The 19,656-nt window shown below is 47.6% G+C and overlaps 1 protein-coding gene across 3 annotated transcripts in view; it reads right to left on the reverse strand.

Moving 5' to 3' along the window:
• LOC135056407 (tolloid-like protein 2) overlaps positions 1-19,656 on the reverse strand; it is a 362,236-nt gene that overhangs the window by 15,678 nt on the left and 326,902 nt on the right. For all 3 annotated transcript variants that reach the window (XM_063961508.1, XM_063961507.1, XM_063961509.1), the window contains 5 exons: positions 18,766-18,926; positions 18,431-18,611; positions 18,154-18,279; positions 17,022-17,149; positions 8,372-8,585 (listed from right to left, as the gene is read on the reverse strand). In XM_063961508.1, coding sequence (XP_063817578.1) covers positions 8,372-8,585; positions 17,022-17,149; positions 18,154-18,279; positions 18,431-18,611; positions 18,766-18,926 — 810 coding nt within the window. The remainder of the gene's footprint in view (positions 1-8,371; positions 8,586-17,021; positions 17,150-18,153; positions 18,280-18,430; positions 18,612-18,765; positions 18,927-19,656) is intronic.

Raw genomic sequence — 19,656 nt, forward strand, 5'->3', positions numbered from 1 at the left:
ACAACCTGGCAGGGGTTAAATACATCCATATAGCCCCAGAGGCTATATGTGATGTATTTTTAGCCAGCATAGGTACTTTCATTGCTGCCCAGGGCGCCCCCCCCAGCGCCCTGCACCCTCAGTGACCGTTGGTGTGAAGTGTGCTGAGAGCAATGGCGCACAGCTGCCGTGCTGTGCGCTACCTTAAGAAGACTGGGAAGTCTTCAGCCGCCGATTTCTGGACCTCTTCTCTCTTCAGCATCTGCAAGGGGGTCGGCGGCGCGGCTCCGGTGACCCATCCAGGCTGTACCTGTGATCGTCCCTCTGGAGCTAGTGTCCAGTAGCCTAAGAAGCCAATCCATCCTGCACGCAGGTGAGTTCACTTCTTCTCCCCTAAGTCCCTCGTTGCAGTGAGCCTGTTGCCAGCAGGACTCACTGAAAATAAAAAACCTAACAAAACTTTTACTCTAAGCAGCTCTTTAGGAGAGCCACCTAGATTGCACCCTTCTCGGCCGGGCACAAAAACCTAACTGAGGCTTGGAGGAGGGTCATAGGGGGAGGAGCCAGTGCACACCACCTGATCCTAAAGCTTTTACTTTTGTGCCCTGTCTCCTGCGGAGCCGCTATTCCCCACGGTCCTTACGGAGTCCCCAGCATCCACTTAGGACGTCAGAGAAAAAGGGTTAGCCAGTTCACACCCCAGTGCAAACACACAAATCTGTGAAATATATCATAAAACAGACCTGCAGCACTTTATAATATAACATGATACAATACAAGCACCATATACATTGCCCCCCCCCCCCCCCCCCCCTTTTGCACCCTGATACAAGTCAGTAGTGAAGGGAGGACCAGAGTTTCTCTGGAGGAGAAAATGGCGCTGAGTAGCGTGCTGGCTTAGTGAGGAAGAAGCCCCGCCCCCATAATGGAGCGTTTCTCCCGCTCTTAATTAAATAATTAATTTCACTGGCGGGGGTAGGACAGTGTGTGTTAATGTCCCTTTTTGCCATAAACAAGTGTTATTCTGCCCAGGGTGCCCCCCCTGCGCCCTGCATATGTCTAGCAGTGTGTGTGGGCTGTGAGGAGGAAGCTCTACCCCCTCAATGGCGCGCTTCATCCCGCTTTTCTCTTACGTCCTAGAGGATGCTGGGTACTCCGTAAGGACCATGGGGTATAGACGGGCTCCGCAGGAGATATGGGCACTCTAAAGACTTTAGATGGGTGTGCACTGGCTCCTCCCTCTATGCCCCTCCTCCAGACCTCAGTTAGATCCTGTGCCCAGAGGAGACTGGATGCACTGCAGGGGAGCTCTACTGAGTTTCTCTGAAAAAGACTTTTTGTTTTCAGGGAGCACTGCTGGCAACAGGCTCCCTGCATTGTGGGACTGAGGGGAGAGAAGCAGACCTACTTAAATGATAGGCTCTGCTTCTAGGCTACTGGACACCATTAGCTCCAGAGGGTCGGAACGCAGGTCTCACCCTCGCCGTTCGTCCCGGAGCCGCGCCGCCGTCCTCCTCACAGAGCCGGAAGATAGAAGCCGGGTGAGTATGAGAAGAAAGAAGACTTCAAAGGCGGCAGAAGACTTCAGATCTTCTATGAGGTAACGCGCGGCGGTAACGCTGCGTGCCATTGCTCCCACATTAACACACACACTGGCAGCACTGTATGGGTGCAGGGCGTAGTGGGGGAGCCCTGGGCAGCAATTATTAAACTTCTAGGGACACTGGCATAGTTCTATACTGCGGAGGCAGTATATTACAAAAAACTCCGCCAGTATAAAGATTTGAGCGGGATCGAAGCCTGCTGGTGAGGGGGCGGAGCTTGGTTCCTCAGCACTAACCAGCGCCATTTTCTCCACAGCACACTGCAGAGAAGCTGGCTCCCCGGACTCTCCCCTGCTGAACACAAGTACAGAGGGCAAAAAAGAGGGGGGGGGGGGGACACACACACATTTATTTGGCGCAGTGAGTATATTTTTATAAAAGCGCTGTACTGACTGGGACTTTATTCCAGTGTCCGGTGGCGCTGGGTGTGTGCTGGCATACTCTCTCTCTGTCTCTCCAAAGGGCCTTATTGGGGGACTGTCTCCATATATATATATATTCCTGAGTGTGTGGGGGTTTCGGAACGTGTGTGTCGGCATGTCTGAAGCGGAAGGCTCATCTAAGGAGGAGGTGGAGCAGATGATTGTGGTGTCAATCCATGGCTTTGTCTGTAGCACAGGGCCCTCCAGGTTCTCATAAACGTCCCCTGTCCCAAGTAGCAGACACTGATACAGACACGGATTCTGACTCCAGTGTCGACTACGATGATGCGAGGTTACACCCAAGGGTGGCCAAAAGTATTCATTATATGATTATTGCAATAAAAGATGTTTTGAATATCACAGATGATACCCTGACACGAGGGTATGCATGCTTAAGGAAAAGAAACCTGAGGTAACCTTTCCCCCATCTCATGAGCTGAACGCGTTATTTGAAAAGGCTTGGGAAACTCCAGACATGAAACTGCAGAGTCCCAAGATAATTCTTATGGCGTACCCTTTCCCCGCGCAGGACAGGTTACGGTGGGAATCCTCGCCCAGGGTGGACAAGGCTTTAACGCGCTTGTCCAAAAAGGTGGCGCTACCATCTCCGGACACGGCAGCCCTCAAGGATCCTGCTGATTGCAGACAGGAAACTACCTTAAAATCAATTTATACACATACGGGTACCTTGCTCAGACCGGCAGTAGCGTCGGCATGGGTATGTAGCGCAGTAGCAGCATGGGCAGATAACTAGATAGGGAGAGCGTTTTATTGACCTTGGGTCACATAAAAGACGCAGCCTTATATATGAGAGACGCTGCGAGAGACGTTGGGCTGTTAGGTTCAAGAGCCAACGCCATGGCAATTTCTGCTAGGCGAGCCCTGTGGACCCGCCAATGGACGGGTGATGCCGACTCAAAGAGACATATGGAAGTTTTGCCTTACAAGGGTGAGGTTTTATTTGGGGAAGGTCTCGCGGACCTGGTTTCCACAGCTACCGCGGGTAAATCTATTTTGGAATTCGAAGAGGTGCCTCCTCGCCGATTTTTCAAATCGGCTTTACCAGCTTCTCCCCCAGAGAGGGATAGTTTTAGCTGCAAGTCAAGAACTGTGTCATCAACAAGTGATTATCAAGGTTGCCCTAGGTCAACAGGGGAAGGGGTACTATTCAACCCTGTTTGTGGTCCCGAAACCAGATGGCTCGGTCAGACCCATTCTAAATCTAAAATCCCTAAATCTGTACTTGAAAACGTTCAAATTCAAGATGGAATCGCTCCGGGCAGTTATCTCCAGCCTGGAAGGGGGGAGGGGATTTTATGGTGTCACTAGACATAAAGGATGCATACCTTCATGTCCCCATATATCCCCCTCATCAGGCGTACCTGAGATTCGCTGCACAGGACTGTCATTACCAGTTTCAGACGTTGCCGTTTGGGCTTTCCACGGCCCCGAGGATTTTCACCAAGGTAATGGTGGAAATGATGGTGCTCCTGCGCAGGCAGGGAGTCACAAATATCCCGTACTTGGATGATCTCCTGATAAAAGCGAGATCGAAAGATCAATTGCAGAAAAGCGTGTCGCTCTCCCTGAGAGTGCTGCAGCAGCATGGCTGGATTCTAAATTTTCCAAAGTCACAGTTGGTTCCAACGACTCAGCTATCTTTCTTAGGCATGATTCTGGACACGGAACTAAAGAGGGTTTTTCTCCCGATGGAAAAAGCCCAGGAACTCCAGAACATGGTCAGAAACCTGTTAAAACCGAAAAGAGTGTCAGTCCATCAATGCACTCGAGTACTGGGAAAAATGGTGGCGACCTACGAGGCTATCCCCTTCGGCAAGTTCCATGTGAGGATGTTTCAGTGGGACCTTCTGGACAAATGGTCGGGGTCCCATCTACAAATACATCAGAAAATAAGCCTGTCCCCCAGGGCCAGGGTGTCTCTACTGTGGTGGCTGCAGAGCGCTCACCTTCTCGAGGGTCGCAGGTTCGGCATTCAAGACTGGGTTCTGGTGACCACGGACGCGAGCCTCAGAGGATGGGGAGCAGTCACACAAGGAAGAAATTTTCAGGGACTATGGTCAAGCCAGGAGGCTTGTCTACACATCAACGTACTGTAATTGAGGGCCATATACAACGGCCTACGACAAGCGGAGAATCTTCTTCGCGACCTACCGGTTCTGATTCAATCAGACAACGTCACAGCTGTGGCTCATGTAAACCGCCAAGGCGGGACAAGGAGCAGAGTGGCAATGGCGGAAGCCACCAGGACACTTCGCTGGGGGGAAAATCATGTAAGCGCTCTGTCAGTAGTCTTCATTCCGGGAGTGGACAACTGGGAAGCAGACTTCCTCAGCAGACACGATCTCCATCCAGGAGAGTGGAGACTTCATCGGGAAGTTTTTGCAGAGATAACAAGTCAGTGGGGACTTCCACAAATAGGCATGATGGCGTCACGCCTCAACAAGAAGCTACGGAGGTATTGTGCCAGGTCAAGGGACCCTCAGGCAGTAGCGGTGGACGGCCTGGTGACACCATGGGTGTTTCAGTCGGTCTATGTGTTCCCTCCTCTTCCGCTTATCTCAAAAATACTGAGAATCATAAGACGAGAAAGAGTGCAGACAATACTCATTGTTCCAGATTGGCCTCGAAGGGTATTCAGATCTTCAGGATATGCTCACAGAAGATCCGTGGCCTCTTCCTCTCAGGGAAGACCTGTTGCAGCAAGGGCCCTGCGTGTTCCAAGACTTACCGCGGTTACGTTTGACGGCATGGCGGTTGAACACCAAATCCTAGCGGGGAAAGGTATTCCGGAGGAAGTCATCCCTACTCTGATTAAGGCTAGGAAGGAGGTGACGGCGAAACATTATCACCGCATCTGGAGGAAGTATGTGTCTTGGTGTGAAGCCAAGAATGCTCCTACTGAAGATTTCCATCTGGGCCGTTTTATCCACTTTCAACAGACAGGAGTGGATATGGGCCTAAAGTTAGGCTCCATTAAGGTACAGATTTCGGCCCTATCAGTTTTCTTTCAGAAGGAATTGGCTTCTCTTCCAGAAGTCCAGACTTTTGTAAAGGGAGTGCTGCATATCCAGCCTCCTTTTGTGCCCCCAGTGGCACCATGGGACCTCAACGTGGTGTTACAGTTCCTAAAGTCTCACTGGTTTGAGCCTCTTCAAACAGCTGAATTAAAATTTCTCATGGTCATGTTGTTGGCCTTGGCATCTGCAAGGCGGGTGTCCAAATTGGCGGCTTTGTCTCACAAGAGCCCCTATCTGATTTTCCATGTGGATAGAGCAGAATTGAGGACTCGTCCTCAATTTTTGCCTAAGGTGGTTTCATCTTTTTATATGAACCAACCTATTGTGGTGCCTGTGGCTACGGGTGACTTGGAGGATTCCAAGTCCCTTGATGTAGTCAGGGCCTTAAACATTTATGTAGCCAGGACAGTTCGGGTTAGGAAAACAGAGGCACTGTTTGTCCTGTATGCAGCCAACAAGGTTGGCGCTCCTGTGTCTAAGCAGACTATTGCCCGCTGGATCTGTAACACGATTCAGCAGGCTCATTCTACGGCTGGATTGCAGTTACCAAATTCGGTAAAGGCCCATTCCACTAGGAAGGTGGGCTCTTCTTGGGCGGCTGGTCGAAGCGTATCGGCATTACAGCTTTGCCGAGCGGCGACTTGGTCGGGTTCAAACACTTTTGCTAAATTCTACAAGTTTGATACCTTGGCTGAGGAGGACCTCATGTTTGCTCAATCGGTGCTGCAGAGTCATCCGCACTCTCCCGCCCTGTCTGGAGCTTTGGTATAATCCCCATGGTCATTACGGAGTCCCCAGCATCCTCTAGGACGTAAGAGAAAATAAGATTTTAAACCTACCGGTAAATCTTTTTCTCCTAGTCCGTAGAGGATGCTGGGCGCCCGTCCCTGTGCGGACTAAATTCTGCAAGACTTGTATATAGTTATTGCTTACATAAGGGTTATGTTACAGTTTGATCAGTCTCTGGCTGATGCTGTTTTGTTTCATACTGTTAACTGGTTAGTATATTCCATGTTGTACGGTGTGTATGGTGTGGGCTGGTATGTATCTTGCCCTTAGATTACAAAAATCCTTTCCTCGTACTGTCCGTTTCCTCTGGGCACAGTTCTCTAACTGAGGTCTGGAGGAGGGGCATAGAGGGAGGAGCCAGTGCACACCCATCTAAAGTCTTTAGAGTGCCCATGTCTCCTGCGGAGCCCGTCTATACCCCATGGTCATTACGGAGTCCCCAGCATCCTCTAGGACGTAAGAGAAAATAAGATTTTAAACCTACCGATAAATCTTTTTCTCCTAGTCCGTAGAGGATGCTGGGCGCCCGTCCCTGTGCGGACTAAATTCTGCAAGACTTGTATATAGTTATTGCTTACATAAGGGTTATGTTACAGTTTGATCAGTCTCTGGCTGATGCTGTTTTGTTTCATACTGTTAACTGGTTAGTATATTCCATGTTGTACGGTGTGTATGGTGTGGGCTGGTATGTATCTTGCCCTTAGATTACAAAAATCCTTTCCTCGTACTGTCCGTTTCCTCTGGGCACAGTTCTCTAACTGAGGTCTGGAGGAGGGGCATAGAGGGAGGAGCCAGTGCACACCCATCTAAAGTCTTTAGAGTGCCCATGTCTCCTGCGGAGCCCGTCTATACCCCATGGTCCTTACGGAGTCCCCAGCATCCTCTACGGACTAGGAGAAAAAGATTTACCGGTAGGTTTAAAATCTTATTTTTTCCAACTAATATTTATACTGGCGGGGGTTAGGACAGTGCCTTGGCACTTATGTTCCCTCTTGCCCATGTATTTTGAGGATTTATATGCTGCCCAGGGCGCCCACCCTGCGCCCTGCACCCTGTAGTGCCGCTCTGTGTGGGAGCATGGCGCGCAGCGTGAGTCTTCTTTGCTTCTTCTACTCACCTGTCTTCTGACTTCTGGCTCTGCAAGGGGGGTGACGGCGGGCTCTGGGAATGAACCCCTAGGCGTACCTAGTGTTCCAAACCCTCAGGAGCTAATGGTGTCCTGTAGCCAAAGAAGCAGAGCCTTTAAACTCACAGAAGTAGGTCTGACTTCTCTCCCCTAAGTCCCACGAAGCAGGGAGATTTTTGCCAGCAGTTCTCCCTGAAAATAAAAAACCTAACAAAAGTCTTTTTCAGAGAAACTCAGCAGAGCTCCTCAGAGTGCAACCAGTCTCACTGGGCACAGATTCTAAACTGGAGTCTGGAGGAGGGGCATAGAAGGAGGAGCCAGGTCACACCCTTTGAAAGTCTTAAAGTGCCCATGTCTCCTGCGGATCCCGTCTATACCCCATGGTTCTTGAAGTGATCCCAGCCGTATCCTAGGACGTATGAGAAATAGAGCTTTTCTCTGCAACCGCCGGCCAGAGCTTTGTATGGTCTATTTAATAAGGATATGTAATGGTCACCATCCCAAGTATGGCGTGTCTGTTCTATTGCACATGGGCAAGCCAGATAGGCGGCTTGCACACACGCATACAGTAGCAACACATATAAAACTAGATGCAATCATACAAGCATGTGCTTGTGTTACCTTAACACAGACAATCTGGGGTAAAATGCAAAACAAACAATTTAAGACCAGTGTCCTAGACAAACATCCCTGTGAAAGTTGATGTGTAATATTCATAACACTAACTTTAGGTTGGGGAGGGTCATGCTAGGCTCACCACTGATTTACTGGTGGCACTGGTACGAATTTTAACATGTGTTATGCCAAGGGTTGTGGATCATAGGATTGACAGTAACTAGGTTGACAGTCATTAGGTCGACCAGTATTGGTCGACAGTGCCTAGGTCGACACCTGACACCTAGGTCAACACAGTCATTAGGTCAACATGGAAAAAGGTCGACATGGGTTTTTAATATTTTTTGGGTGTCATTTTCTTTATACAGTGACCGTGAACCCCAATTAGTGCACCGTGTTCACTCGCATGGCTGGCTTTGCTCACCATGCTTTGGGCAAGGTGCCTCGCTCCGCCGCTACCACTGTGCTATTCCCAATCGTAGTCCACGTGGATCGTAAAGTATGAAAAAGTTCAAAAAATGAAAAGAAAAAAAACTGTGAAAAACTCATGTCGTCCTTTACCATGTCGACCTAGTGACCATACCGACCAATAGTGGTCGACCTAATGAGTGTCAACCTAATTGCTGTGGACCTAAAGACCGGATACATAGGCCCATTCATTCTATTTGTACTTGCAGGACTGCCAAGCATGGTTGTCATCCCCAGTATAGAGTTGGTAAAACTGAGCCATCATTAAGGACTAGTCTGCAATGTATTTTTCAGTTGACATGACAGATGTGATAAGATGTTGTTACATACCTGTGCTGTATTTAGCTTGGAACCCTTTCCTCTGCACTGAAGCATCAGAGTAAAAGCGCAGGAACATATTGCTACTTGAGGCAATTACAGGCTCTGGCTTGCTGCTGCCACAGAATCGGCCGAGAATGGCAAATTTGCTGCTCGGCCCATCATAAAGTTCCAGGTGGTCATAGGCACATTCTTGGTGCAGTTCAATTTCAAAGTCATTAAATTCCTACAGTACAAGCAAAAGTCATTAAGCTGTAAAAACAATCTACATTTATGTGTAAATTAAATAGCAAATAGTAATGTCAAGGAACAGTCATGAGAAACCCTGTGGTGCATTATGAAAAATTATAATAAATAATGGGGTCTACGTACTAAGCCTTGGAGAGAGATACAGTAGCGAGAGATAAAATGGAGAGAGATAAACTGCCAACTAATCAGCTCCTAACTGTCATTTTTCAAAACAGGGGTCTATTTACTAAGCCTTGGATAGAGGTAAAGTGGACGGAGATAAAGTACCAGCCAATTAGCTCTTAACTCCCAAGTCACATGTGGTGTTTGAAAAATGACAGTTAGGAGCTGGTTGGTTGGTACTTTATTACTCTCCAAGGCTTAGTACATAGGTCCTCATTCAGTAAGAATTGCAAAATGTGAGAATCGCAATCCGGACGATTATCCAACAACTGCACATGCGCAGCGTCTGCACTACGCACACGTGACTAAAAATAGGATTTTAATTACCTACCGGTAAATCCTTTTCTAGTAGTCCGTAGAGGATGCTGGGGTCCACATTGGTACCATGGGGTATAGACGGGTCCTCTAGGAGCCACTGGCACTTTAAGAGTTTAACAGTGTGGTCTGGCTCCACCCTCTATGCCCCTCCTACAAGACTCAGTCTAGAAACTGTGCCCGAGGAGACGGACATACTTCGAGAGAAGGAATTTACACAGATAGTGTCAAGATTCACACCAGCTCACACAACAAGGCAAACCAAGCTAACTAGCTTAAAAACTCAGCAACAGCTGAATAACATTACTGAACCAAGTAATAACGCAGTACTTAACAAAGAACAAAGCAGTACTGACCAAGTAACCACTGCATGATAACGAAGCACTGGGCGGGAGCCCAGCATCCTCTACGGACTACGAGAAAAGGATTTATCGGTAGGTAATTAAAATCTTATTTTCTCTTACGTCCTAGAGGATGCTGGTGTCCACGGGTGTAGTATGGCTGACCGGCGGTCAGCTTACCGACGCCAGGATCCCGGCAGCATACCGACGCCGGGATCCCGGCGGGGAGAGGCCAGTGCAGCAAGCCCCTTGCGGGCACGCTGCGGGCTCGGTGGCGACCTGCAGTCGTCACGGGTTCTGTTCCCACTCTATGGGTGTCGTGGACACCCACGAGTGGAAATAGTCCCTGTTGGTCGGCATGCCGACCGTCGGGATAGTGAGGGGTCGGGATGGTGGAGGGGGTCATGTGACTGTCGGCCTCCCTACCGCCGGTCACTTGAATACCACCCGGGTCCACATTAGTACCATGGGGATGTACCAATGCTCCCAGAACGGGAGGGAGAGCAAGGAGGATCCTGCAGAACTGATTGACCAAACCACAGGTCCTCAGAGGCCAATGTATCGAACCTGTAGAACTTAGCAAACGTGTTCGTCCCAGACCAAGTAGCCGCTCGGCAAGGCTGTAAAGCCGAGACACCCCAGGCAGCCGCCCAGGAAGAACCCATAGAGTGGGCTTTAACAGATTTTGGATATGGCAATCCTGCCGTAGAATACGCATGCTGGATAGTGAACCTGATCCAGCGAGAGATCGTCTGCTTAGAAGCAGAACACCCAATTTTCTTGGGATCATACAGGACAAACAGAGTCCGATTTTCTGTGATGAGCAGTCCTCTTCACAAATATTTTCAGAGCCCTTACAACATCCAAGGACTTAGATGCAATTGAGGAGTCAGTAGCAACTGGCACCACAATAGGTTGGTTGATATGAAAAGCCGACACAACCTTTGGAAGGAATTGCTGGCATGTCCGGAGCTCAGCTCTATCTTCATGGAAGATCAAGTAGGGACTTCTACAAGACAAAGCCCCCAACTTTGACACACGTCTAGCAGAAGCTAAGGCCAACAAATTGACAGCCTTCCACGTGAGAAACTTGACCTCAACCTCCTGTAGAGGCTCGAACCAATCCGATTGGAAGAACTCCAACACCACGTTTAGATCCCAGGGTGCCGTAGGCGGCACAAAGGGAGGCTGAATGTGCAGAACCCCTTTCAAAAAAGTCTGAACCTCAGTGAGAGAAGACAGCTGTTTCTGGAAGAAAATGGATAAGGCCGAAATCTGGACCTTTATGGAACCCAAACGCAGGCCCATATCCACACCTGCTTGCAGGAAGAGGAGAAACTGTCCCAGTTGAAACTCCACCGTAGGAAACTTCTTGGATTCACACCAAGACACATACTTTTCCCAAATGCGATGGTAATGTTTAGACACAACTCCTTTCCTGGCCTGTATCAGGGTAGGAATAACCTTGTTCGGAATGTCCTTCCGAGCTAATATCTGGCGTTCAACCTCCATGCCATCAAACATAGCCGTGGTAAGTCTTGATAAGCGAACGGCCCCTGTTGCAGAAGATCCTCCCGAAGAGGAAGAGGCCTCGGATATTCCAACAGTAGATCCAGAAGATCCGCTTACCAAGCCCTTCTTAGCCAGTCCGGAGCAATGAGGATTGCCTGAACTCTTGTTCTCTTTATGATTTTTAGAATCCTTGGAATGAGTGGAAGTGGAGGAAACACGTACTCAGACTGGAACATCCATGGATTCACCAGGGTGTCCACTGCCACTGCTTGCGGATCTCTCGACCTGGAACAATACCTCTGAAGCTTCTTGTTGAGACGTGAGGCCATCATGTCTATTTGAGGTACACCCCAAAGATTTGTCACATCCGTGAACACCTCCGAATGGAGGCTCCACTCTCCTGGATGGAGATCGTTTCTGCTGAGGCAGTCCGCTTCCCAGTTGTCCACTCCCGGAATGAAGATTGCTGACAGCGCCAGTGCGTGCCTTTCTGCCCAGAGCAGGATCCTTTTTACCTCTGACATTGCAGCTCTGCTCTTTGTTCCACCTTGTCGGTTTATGTAGGCCACCGTTGTTACATTGTCCGACTGTACTTGAATGGCATGATATCGCAGAAGATGTGCCGCTTGGAGAAGACCGTTGTACACGGCTCTTAGTTCCAGAATGTTTATTGGAAAACTGGAGTCCAGACTTGACCACCTTCCTTGGAAAGTTTCCCCTTGAGTGACTGCGCCCCAACCCCGGAAACTTGCGTCCATGGTTAGAAGGTTCCAGTCCTGAATCCCGAACCTGCGGCCCTCCAGAAGGTGAAACATTTGTAGCCACCAAAGGAGTTAAATCCTTGCTCTTGACGACAGACGTATCCCTCAGGTGCATATGTAGAGGAGATCCCGACCACTTGTCTAGGAGATCCAGTTAGAAGGATCGAGCATGAAATCTTTCGTACTGTAGAGCCTCATAGGAGGCAACCATCTTCCCCAGAAGGCGAATGCACTGATGAACCGATACCCGGGCTGGCTTCAGGACATCCCGGAACATTGTTTGAATCACCAACGCTTTTTCCTCCGGTAGAAACACCGTCTGCACTTCCATGTCGAGGATCATTCCCAGGAAAGACAATCTCCTTGTCAGCTCCAAATGTGACTTCGGAAGGATCAGGATCCAAACATGTTCCCTGAGCAGACGAGTTGTGAGAGCAATGGACTGCAACAAGATCTCCCTGGTTGATGCCTTTATCACCAGATTGTCCATTATGTTCACTCCCTGTCTGCGGAGGAGAACAATCATCTCTGCCATCACTTTGGTGAACACCCTCGGTGCCGTGGAGAGACCGCATGGCAGTGCCTGAAACTGATAGTGACTGTCTAACAGTGCAAACCTGAGATAAGCCTGGTGTGGTGGCCAAATCGGAATGTGGAGGTACGCATTTTTGATATGCAGGGATACCAGAAACTCCCCCTCCTCTAGACCTGAGATCACCGCTCTCAGAGACTCCATTTTGAACTTGAAAGCCCACAGATAAGGGTTTAACGATTTCAAGTTCAAAATCGGTCTGACCGAACCATCCGGTTTCGGTACCACGAAAAGGTGTGAATAGTAACCATTGTTTCGCATATGCGGTGGAACTGTAACGATGACCGCTGACCTTTCCAATTTTTGAATGACTTCTTGTAGGACAGCCCTGTCTGCCAGTAACGCTGGCAAGCCTGATTTGAAGAATCAGTGAGGCGCGAGTTCTTGAAACTCCAGTCTGTACCCCTGGGATACAATATCCTTTACCCTGAGGTCCAGGACGGGCGACACACAGACCTGGCTGAAACGTCTGAGCCTCGCACCCACCAGACCGTCCTCCAGGCTGTGCAGTCCACCGTCATGCTGAGGATTTTTAAGGAACCAGAAGCCGGCTATTGGTCCTGGGAGCGTGCAGATGCAGGCTTTTGGGATTTTGCACGCCCACCTCTAAAGAAAGTGGTAGGGGGCTTGGACTTTTTTGTCTTAACGGTCCGAAAGGACTGTGTTGCGGATTAAAAAAAGGGTTTCTTCGTAGAAGGCGTAGCTGAGGGAAGAAACAGTGACTTACCCGTGGTTGCCGTGGAAATCCACGCATCCAGCACTTCCCCAAACAGTGCCTGACCTGTGTAAGGTAGGTTCTCCACACTTCTCCTGGATTCCGCGTCTGCCGACCATTGGCATAGCCATAGTCCCCTGCGAGCTGAGACAGACATGAAAGATATCCGTGCATTTAGCGTACCCAGGTCCTTCATGGATTCCACCATGAACCCAGCAGAATCCTGTATGTTACGTAAAAACAGTTCAATGTCACTTCTATCCATTTTATCTAAGTCTTCTAGTAACGTGCCTGACCACTTTACTATAGCTTTTGAGATCCATGCACAGGAAATAGCAGGCCTTAATGCCACCCCTGAAGCAGTGTATATGGGTTTGAGCGTAGTGTCAATTTTACGATCAGCCTGTTCTTTTAACTCGGTAGTTCCAGGGACAGGTAAAACCACCTTTTTCGCGTCAACTATGGGTGGGTTTTCCCATGTTTTTCTATCCTCCTCAGGGAAGGGAAAAGCAACCAGAACCCACTTGGGAATCTGGATTTTTTTCTCCGGGGTTTCCCAGGATTTTTCAAATAAAGCATTTAATTCTTTAGACGCAGGAAAGGTTAGCGAGGCTTTCTTATTGTCTGTGAAGTAAGCCTCCTCAACCTGCTCAGGTGGTGTGTCAGTAATGTTTAACACATCTCTAATGGCCTCAATCATGAGCTGCACCCCTTTAGCCAGGGCTGCCGCCCCCCTCAGCACATCCCCATCACCGTCTGCTGTGTTAGAGTCGGTATCCGTATCATCTTGCATAATCTGGGCAAGTGCACGTTTCTTTGGGAATATGTTAGGGGATTGAGGAGGAATAGGAACAGAACCTGACCAAACAGCCATATAATTATTTAAAACCTGAGTTTCCATCTCAGTATGAGCTACACTAGTAGAGATTTGAGATATCATTGCCTTAATAGAAGTCAGCCATTCTGGCTCATTAATAGGAATCTGAGACAATGCATTACATTTTTGGGTACATGGAATGGATTCTTCTGGAGAAGAAATATCCTTGGCAGCATAAGCGACAGAGTCCCTGGACATGGTTATGTGAGAAACATACACCACACTCACACAGGAAAATGTCAGAGACCGTTTTTCCCCATGAACCTTCAGAGACACACAGAGCTTGGAGCCAGCACACACACAGCGCTTAATAAGGTAGATATAACAAAATACCTGGCGCTGACTGTGTACCCTTAATAGACTACACAGGAATTTACAGCCCCACCCACCCCCCCCCTTTCTACAACCCCTTGGTACCGCACAGGATAGCTGGAGTCGTGTGGAGGGACAGCACTCCCTGTCAGTGTCTGTGTAGCTGGATTTGCAGGGAGGAAAATGGCGCTGAACGTTGCTGGGTCCGCTCTGAGGAGGAGCTCTGCCGCCTGAAACATGGCGCTGCTCCCGCTTTCACATCTTTATACTGGCCTGAGGTATGGTGCTGGCAGCGTTACCGAGGTTCCTAACAGCCTAAGTGACCAGTGTAGGGTATAGGTGCTGGTTCAGGGCGCCCCTCATAGTGCCGCACTGTGTACCGCTGAGCCTCCGAAGCGCAGTTAGTACTGCGCTCCCACCGTGTTGCCGCCATCTTCACACTGGTTTCCCGCTTGCCGAGGCGCCGGTGACTCACTCGCCACCAGAATCTTCTGGCTCTGTTAGGGGGCGGCGGCATGCTGCGGGAGTGAGTGGTCGCCTGGGGCGGCTATCGATCATTACCCTCAGGAGCTCAGTGTCCTGTCAGCGGAGATAGTGGCCATTAACCTCTCAGAGTTGGACACTACTCCCCCCCCCTAAGTCCCACGAAGCAGGGAGGCTGTTGCCAGTAGCCTCCCTGTGCCTAAACTCTAATGAAAAAAATAAAACTAGAAAAACTCCTATGAAGCTCCCAAAGCTGTGACCGAGTCTGGTAGGAGGGCCATAGAGGGAGGAGCCAGCCCACACTGTGAAACGCTTCAAGTGCCAGTGGCTCCTAGTGGACCCATTTATACCCCATGGTACTAATGTGGACCCCAGCATCCTCTAGGACGTAAGAGAAAATAGCGACAGGAATTGTGTACACATCAAAATGGCAATGTATCCACTGCTTGACCGTTAAGAAGCCGACGTTTCTGGGCAGAAACCTGCAGTGTTTTGGGTGTTTCTGAAAAAACGCAGACGCGCCCTGGCGTTTTTAAGGAGGGACTCTGACGTCAGCGATGTCTACTTCCAGCCTCTTGTGTCGCAAGAATTGTGGACAACCTTGCCTGGCGCAGATAGGAAAGATCTTCGATGTTCCGGGATTTGTGTATGGTTTGGCGATCAGCCCACATATTGCAAAGTATTCGTAATTTCTGCAATGGGTGTGTTTTCTCTATTTCGAGGCAGCAACTGCTTTTTAGCAGACACTGCAATCCTTACTGAATTAGGGCCATAGACCCCAATATGAACTGCACAAGTGGATCTATATCATGTGCATTACTGCATAGCTATATAAAAATACTTTCTAAATAACAGTGGATAAAATGCTGTACACACCTGCTTACGACATAATGAATATGAGTTAGACGCAAAGTACCGGCAAGTGCGGATGGTCACTGCACCTAGATTCATTATCTTATGCTAACATGCGTCCTCATGGGTTTAGTTGCATTGCAATCGTCATCATTAGTATTGGTGCTTACACCTATTCCATGCTACCTGTAGGTACGAAAGATCCTCAGAAGCAAAGGCATAAGCTCATAACTGCGCCAAAACCATGTTACACACCCACCGCACTAAAATGAAATGGATGTCTTGCATGCAAATCGCCAATTAGCTGCACAGTTGATAGCCAGAAACACACACTTCACAGAGAGTACCAGCCATGCGCTGAATCTCCTCCAAAGTGCATAGTGCGCCACATGCAACTAGAGATGCCTGCTTTTCTGGCTGCCACTTCACTCAATCAAGCCCAAAATAACAGTCTTGGATTGCTGCCAGTATTGTAGTGTATTACAAAACAAAACAAAGGTAAATTAATTATCACTACTAATATCTGACCCCAAGAATACATTTTATAACGTAAAAAAGCAAAAAGTGCAAAAGGTTCTGGCTAAGATCTTACAAACATTAAAGACCCTGAGGTCAACATTCTTTTTAAGACAGAACTAAACATCACTCACAAATACACTTATTTATTTCAATATCTTTTGATAGTCATTCCAGTCATACATTATACTTTAGGATTCATTTAACCCTCAGTCAGGCGAAACTGGCCTGACAGGCGCCCCACAGCTGTTCTCGCTCCCCTGTCCACCCCAAGGGGGCGCAGGGGCCTGTCCCTCCTAGAACCTTCCTATCTCTAGGTGCTGTTCGAAACCCACCTAGTCAGTTTCCCCACCGCCTGCGTGGAGTGCAGTAGTGACCCTCCTGGCCTCTCAAGCACACTGCGCCCAAACTCCTCCGACTTTTGAAGGTTCGTTTTTCCTTTTATTTTCATCTACTAAGGGGTACTTTTACTAAGCAGTTTTAAGAGCGGAGAAGTGAGCCAGTGGAGAAGTTGCCCATGGCAACCAAGCAGCACTGAAGTAACATCTATAATTTGCATACTATAAAATGATACAGTGCTGCTGATTGGTTGATGGGGAAATTTCTCCACTGGCTCACGAAAATTACAAAGGTTGTGTATATTTTGCGGACATATGTAGGTTTGTCCAGGGTGACCTCTCAGACACTGCGCCCAAACTTATACTCATGTTCGTGTTTTCTCTGTTGCTTCAGATTTTCTGCTGAAATGGCCCGTAAAACCTACAATTTCTCTATTTGTACGTCCTAATGATGGTCACTGATCACTTTAAGAGCGTTAGAATTGAGTTAATTAGGTGCTAATGACGATTTTCTAACAGGCGCCTGTCAGGCGCACTGCGCCGGAACCCGGGAGTCCCAGTGGTGCGCCTGACGGAGGGATAACTGTGCTGCATTAATTAAGTTTAAGCCTTTTTCAGGATGAGGACTCACACTTACAAGTTTGACTCTATGGCCGGCGGTTGTGGATATGCCCCAGGTGCATTCTTTCCGGCTGGGATATTTATCGGGATAGTTTGGGCTTGAAATAGTTCCCTCAGCACTAATAAGCCTGTGTTCACAGCCAGCTAGAGGTAAAGTGACATGTTAGTAACAAGAATTTTTTCAGTAACAATTATTTAGTAGCATAGTCCAACATGAACAGTAATACATTAGAGAATGCACATACAGTACAACTGAATTTTAGATTTAATATGAACATACTGCTATAAGAAGCTCACACCAATAATAAATATGTTCATAAAAGAAAAGTATTTTGTTCTGAGATTACAGTGTGCTCACAGGACAGTATGTTAATATAACACAACATGGAATACATATTTTGCTTAAAAAAAGAGAAATGGTAGAAAAAGACACAGAGGGTGAACAAGGAACAGGGCAAACAAAACATAAAACCAAGAAAGTCTAATATTCAGCTTAACAGTGTATCTATAATGGGTGTAGTGTGTTCGGTGTCCAGGAGGGACCCACATTGCACACCTTGCACTCATTTCTTCTATATTTATCTTTCTGGAGTTTAGTATCGGTGGCTGCAGTGCTGCAAAATGGAGCGGTGGTTATTTTCCAAGTGTTATGCACATGCGCCGTAGGGAAATCACCAGGAAAATGGCCCCTGCTCCATTGTCCCGGAGACCTGAGCAGGCGCAGTAGACTCTGGCACAGCACCAGTGTCTTCTAGTGCTCAGAGCTGCCTGCTAGATGGGAGGGGGCCTGTACAGAGACTGCACACAGGCCCCCGCCTCTCCTGATATCCCCTGATTCAGCTACAGGGGGCAGGGAAGCAAGCACACCCCAACACAGCACAAACTTGCCACTGGCTATTCACTCATCAGAATTTTAGATAGGGGGTTTTGGATTGGAAAACCACCACAGATAGAATCAGCATTGTATTGTAAAACCATCAGAGACATAAGGGTTTGTATTTTGTAGTGGCTCCCAGAATAAGGCTGGATTTAAATGGTCACTGATATACACTGTGTTTTGACTAGTTGTCAACTGAAATACAGATAATCTAATGACTCAGGAGCTAGGCTTTTCTTTTGCATTTACCAATTCTACAACTACTGTATACCTTCTTTACAGTCATGGCCATTATCATGAAGCATATAGCCATGCTTGCACTGGCAGACATAGCTGCCAAAGGTGTTTGTGCACTCGTGCTGGCAACCTCCATTGTCCTTGGAGCACTCATCCTTATCTGTAATGAAAAAAAGTTGCATTAGTGGCATCATCAGGATAACCGCTGGACTACTGCCCCACTTATGTTCTCTGTGTTATTTTTGTGTGAGGTTGCAGCGACATCAATGCTATTTCTTTAATAAAAAAATAAAAATAAAATAAATCCTTACCAGAAAAAAAGTTTACTTTAAATCCTTTCTTAGAAACGGTGTTGTCGGATTTAAATTCCAGTCTTATACTGTTGCCGTGTGAGGTGATCACCTCTGGCTTTTCTGAGCCACAAAACCTTCCATGCATTTTTGACTCTGAAGTCAGTCCACTGCGGACTTCCACATAGTCATACTTACAGACCTACAGAAAGCAAGGAGAGACGTTAATACAACACAATACTACACAAACAGTACAAAACAAAATATCCGTCATTATATTTTGCATTGATGCAAGCGTATAAAGTAATTTCCAAAGAATAAAAGACTGGTCACATACACAGGTTTACTGAACTTACATCATTGCCTTCAAGGTCAAAGACTTCAAACTGCAAGGATATCCTGTATTGTGATGGAGCGACCACCTGCCACACACAATTTTTATTAGTGGGGTATTCATTTGGCCAGCCAGGGCTAGTTATGGAACCATCCAGCTTTGTGATAAAACCACCACATGCAACTATAGGAGAAAGAAGACTATAAATGTCATACACAAAAAGGGAAAGAAATCCTAGAACATCTTTCTGATTGCTTGTTGTATAAACACCTTGATCTTCTGTGACAATATCGTCCCTTCAGGTTGCCAGTTTTATGAAGAGTAACCCCATAAGTCACATAACATGAAGGACGCCCTTTACTGCTTTGAGCAGATAATTATCAGTCACTCAAAAAATAGTGACTTTCTCATCTGGAAAGTAAACTATGGGCAGCAATAGGTTGACAACTAGCTAAATAATTAAGATGAATCATTTACAAAAAGGACTATCTTATAATGGTCACAGTTAACCACTTTCTGCGAAAGGTTTTCAAAAAGAGGCTGAATTTCAGAGTCCTCAATGGAAAAGAATATTTTGATAGTAAAGTTTATCAGAGGTCTTCAATACTGGTTGGCTCATGAAACACCTATAGAGACACACATAATATAAAAATAGACATAGTTCATACATTCAGGTGTTCTTGATTGAGACTGATTTTAAATCAATTAAAATTGACCTTTAGTAAATTTCCCCCCAAGAGTGAATTCAAAGAGTAACCACATTCTAGAAATTTAGGGACCATTTCTGCAAATTTAGTTTCTAAGTCAGTGGGGTTGCTGGTTATCTAGCATATTCTCAGCACCTCAGAATATGGTAACCCCCTCTATTAGGGGGGTGGGTGGTGGCTAGTCGCCATCAACCTGTTATTGCGAT

This window comes from Pseudophryne corroboree, chromosome 3, assembly GCF_028390025.1.
Source record: "Pseudophryne corroboree isolate aPseCor3 chromosome 3, aPseCor3.hap2, whole genome shotgun sequence".
Classification (NCBI taxonomy): domain Eukaryota; kingdom Metazoa; phylum Chordata; class Amphibia; order Anura; family Myobatrachidae; genus Pseudophryne; species Pseudophryne corroboree.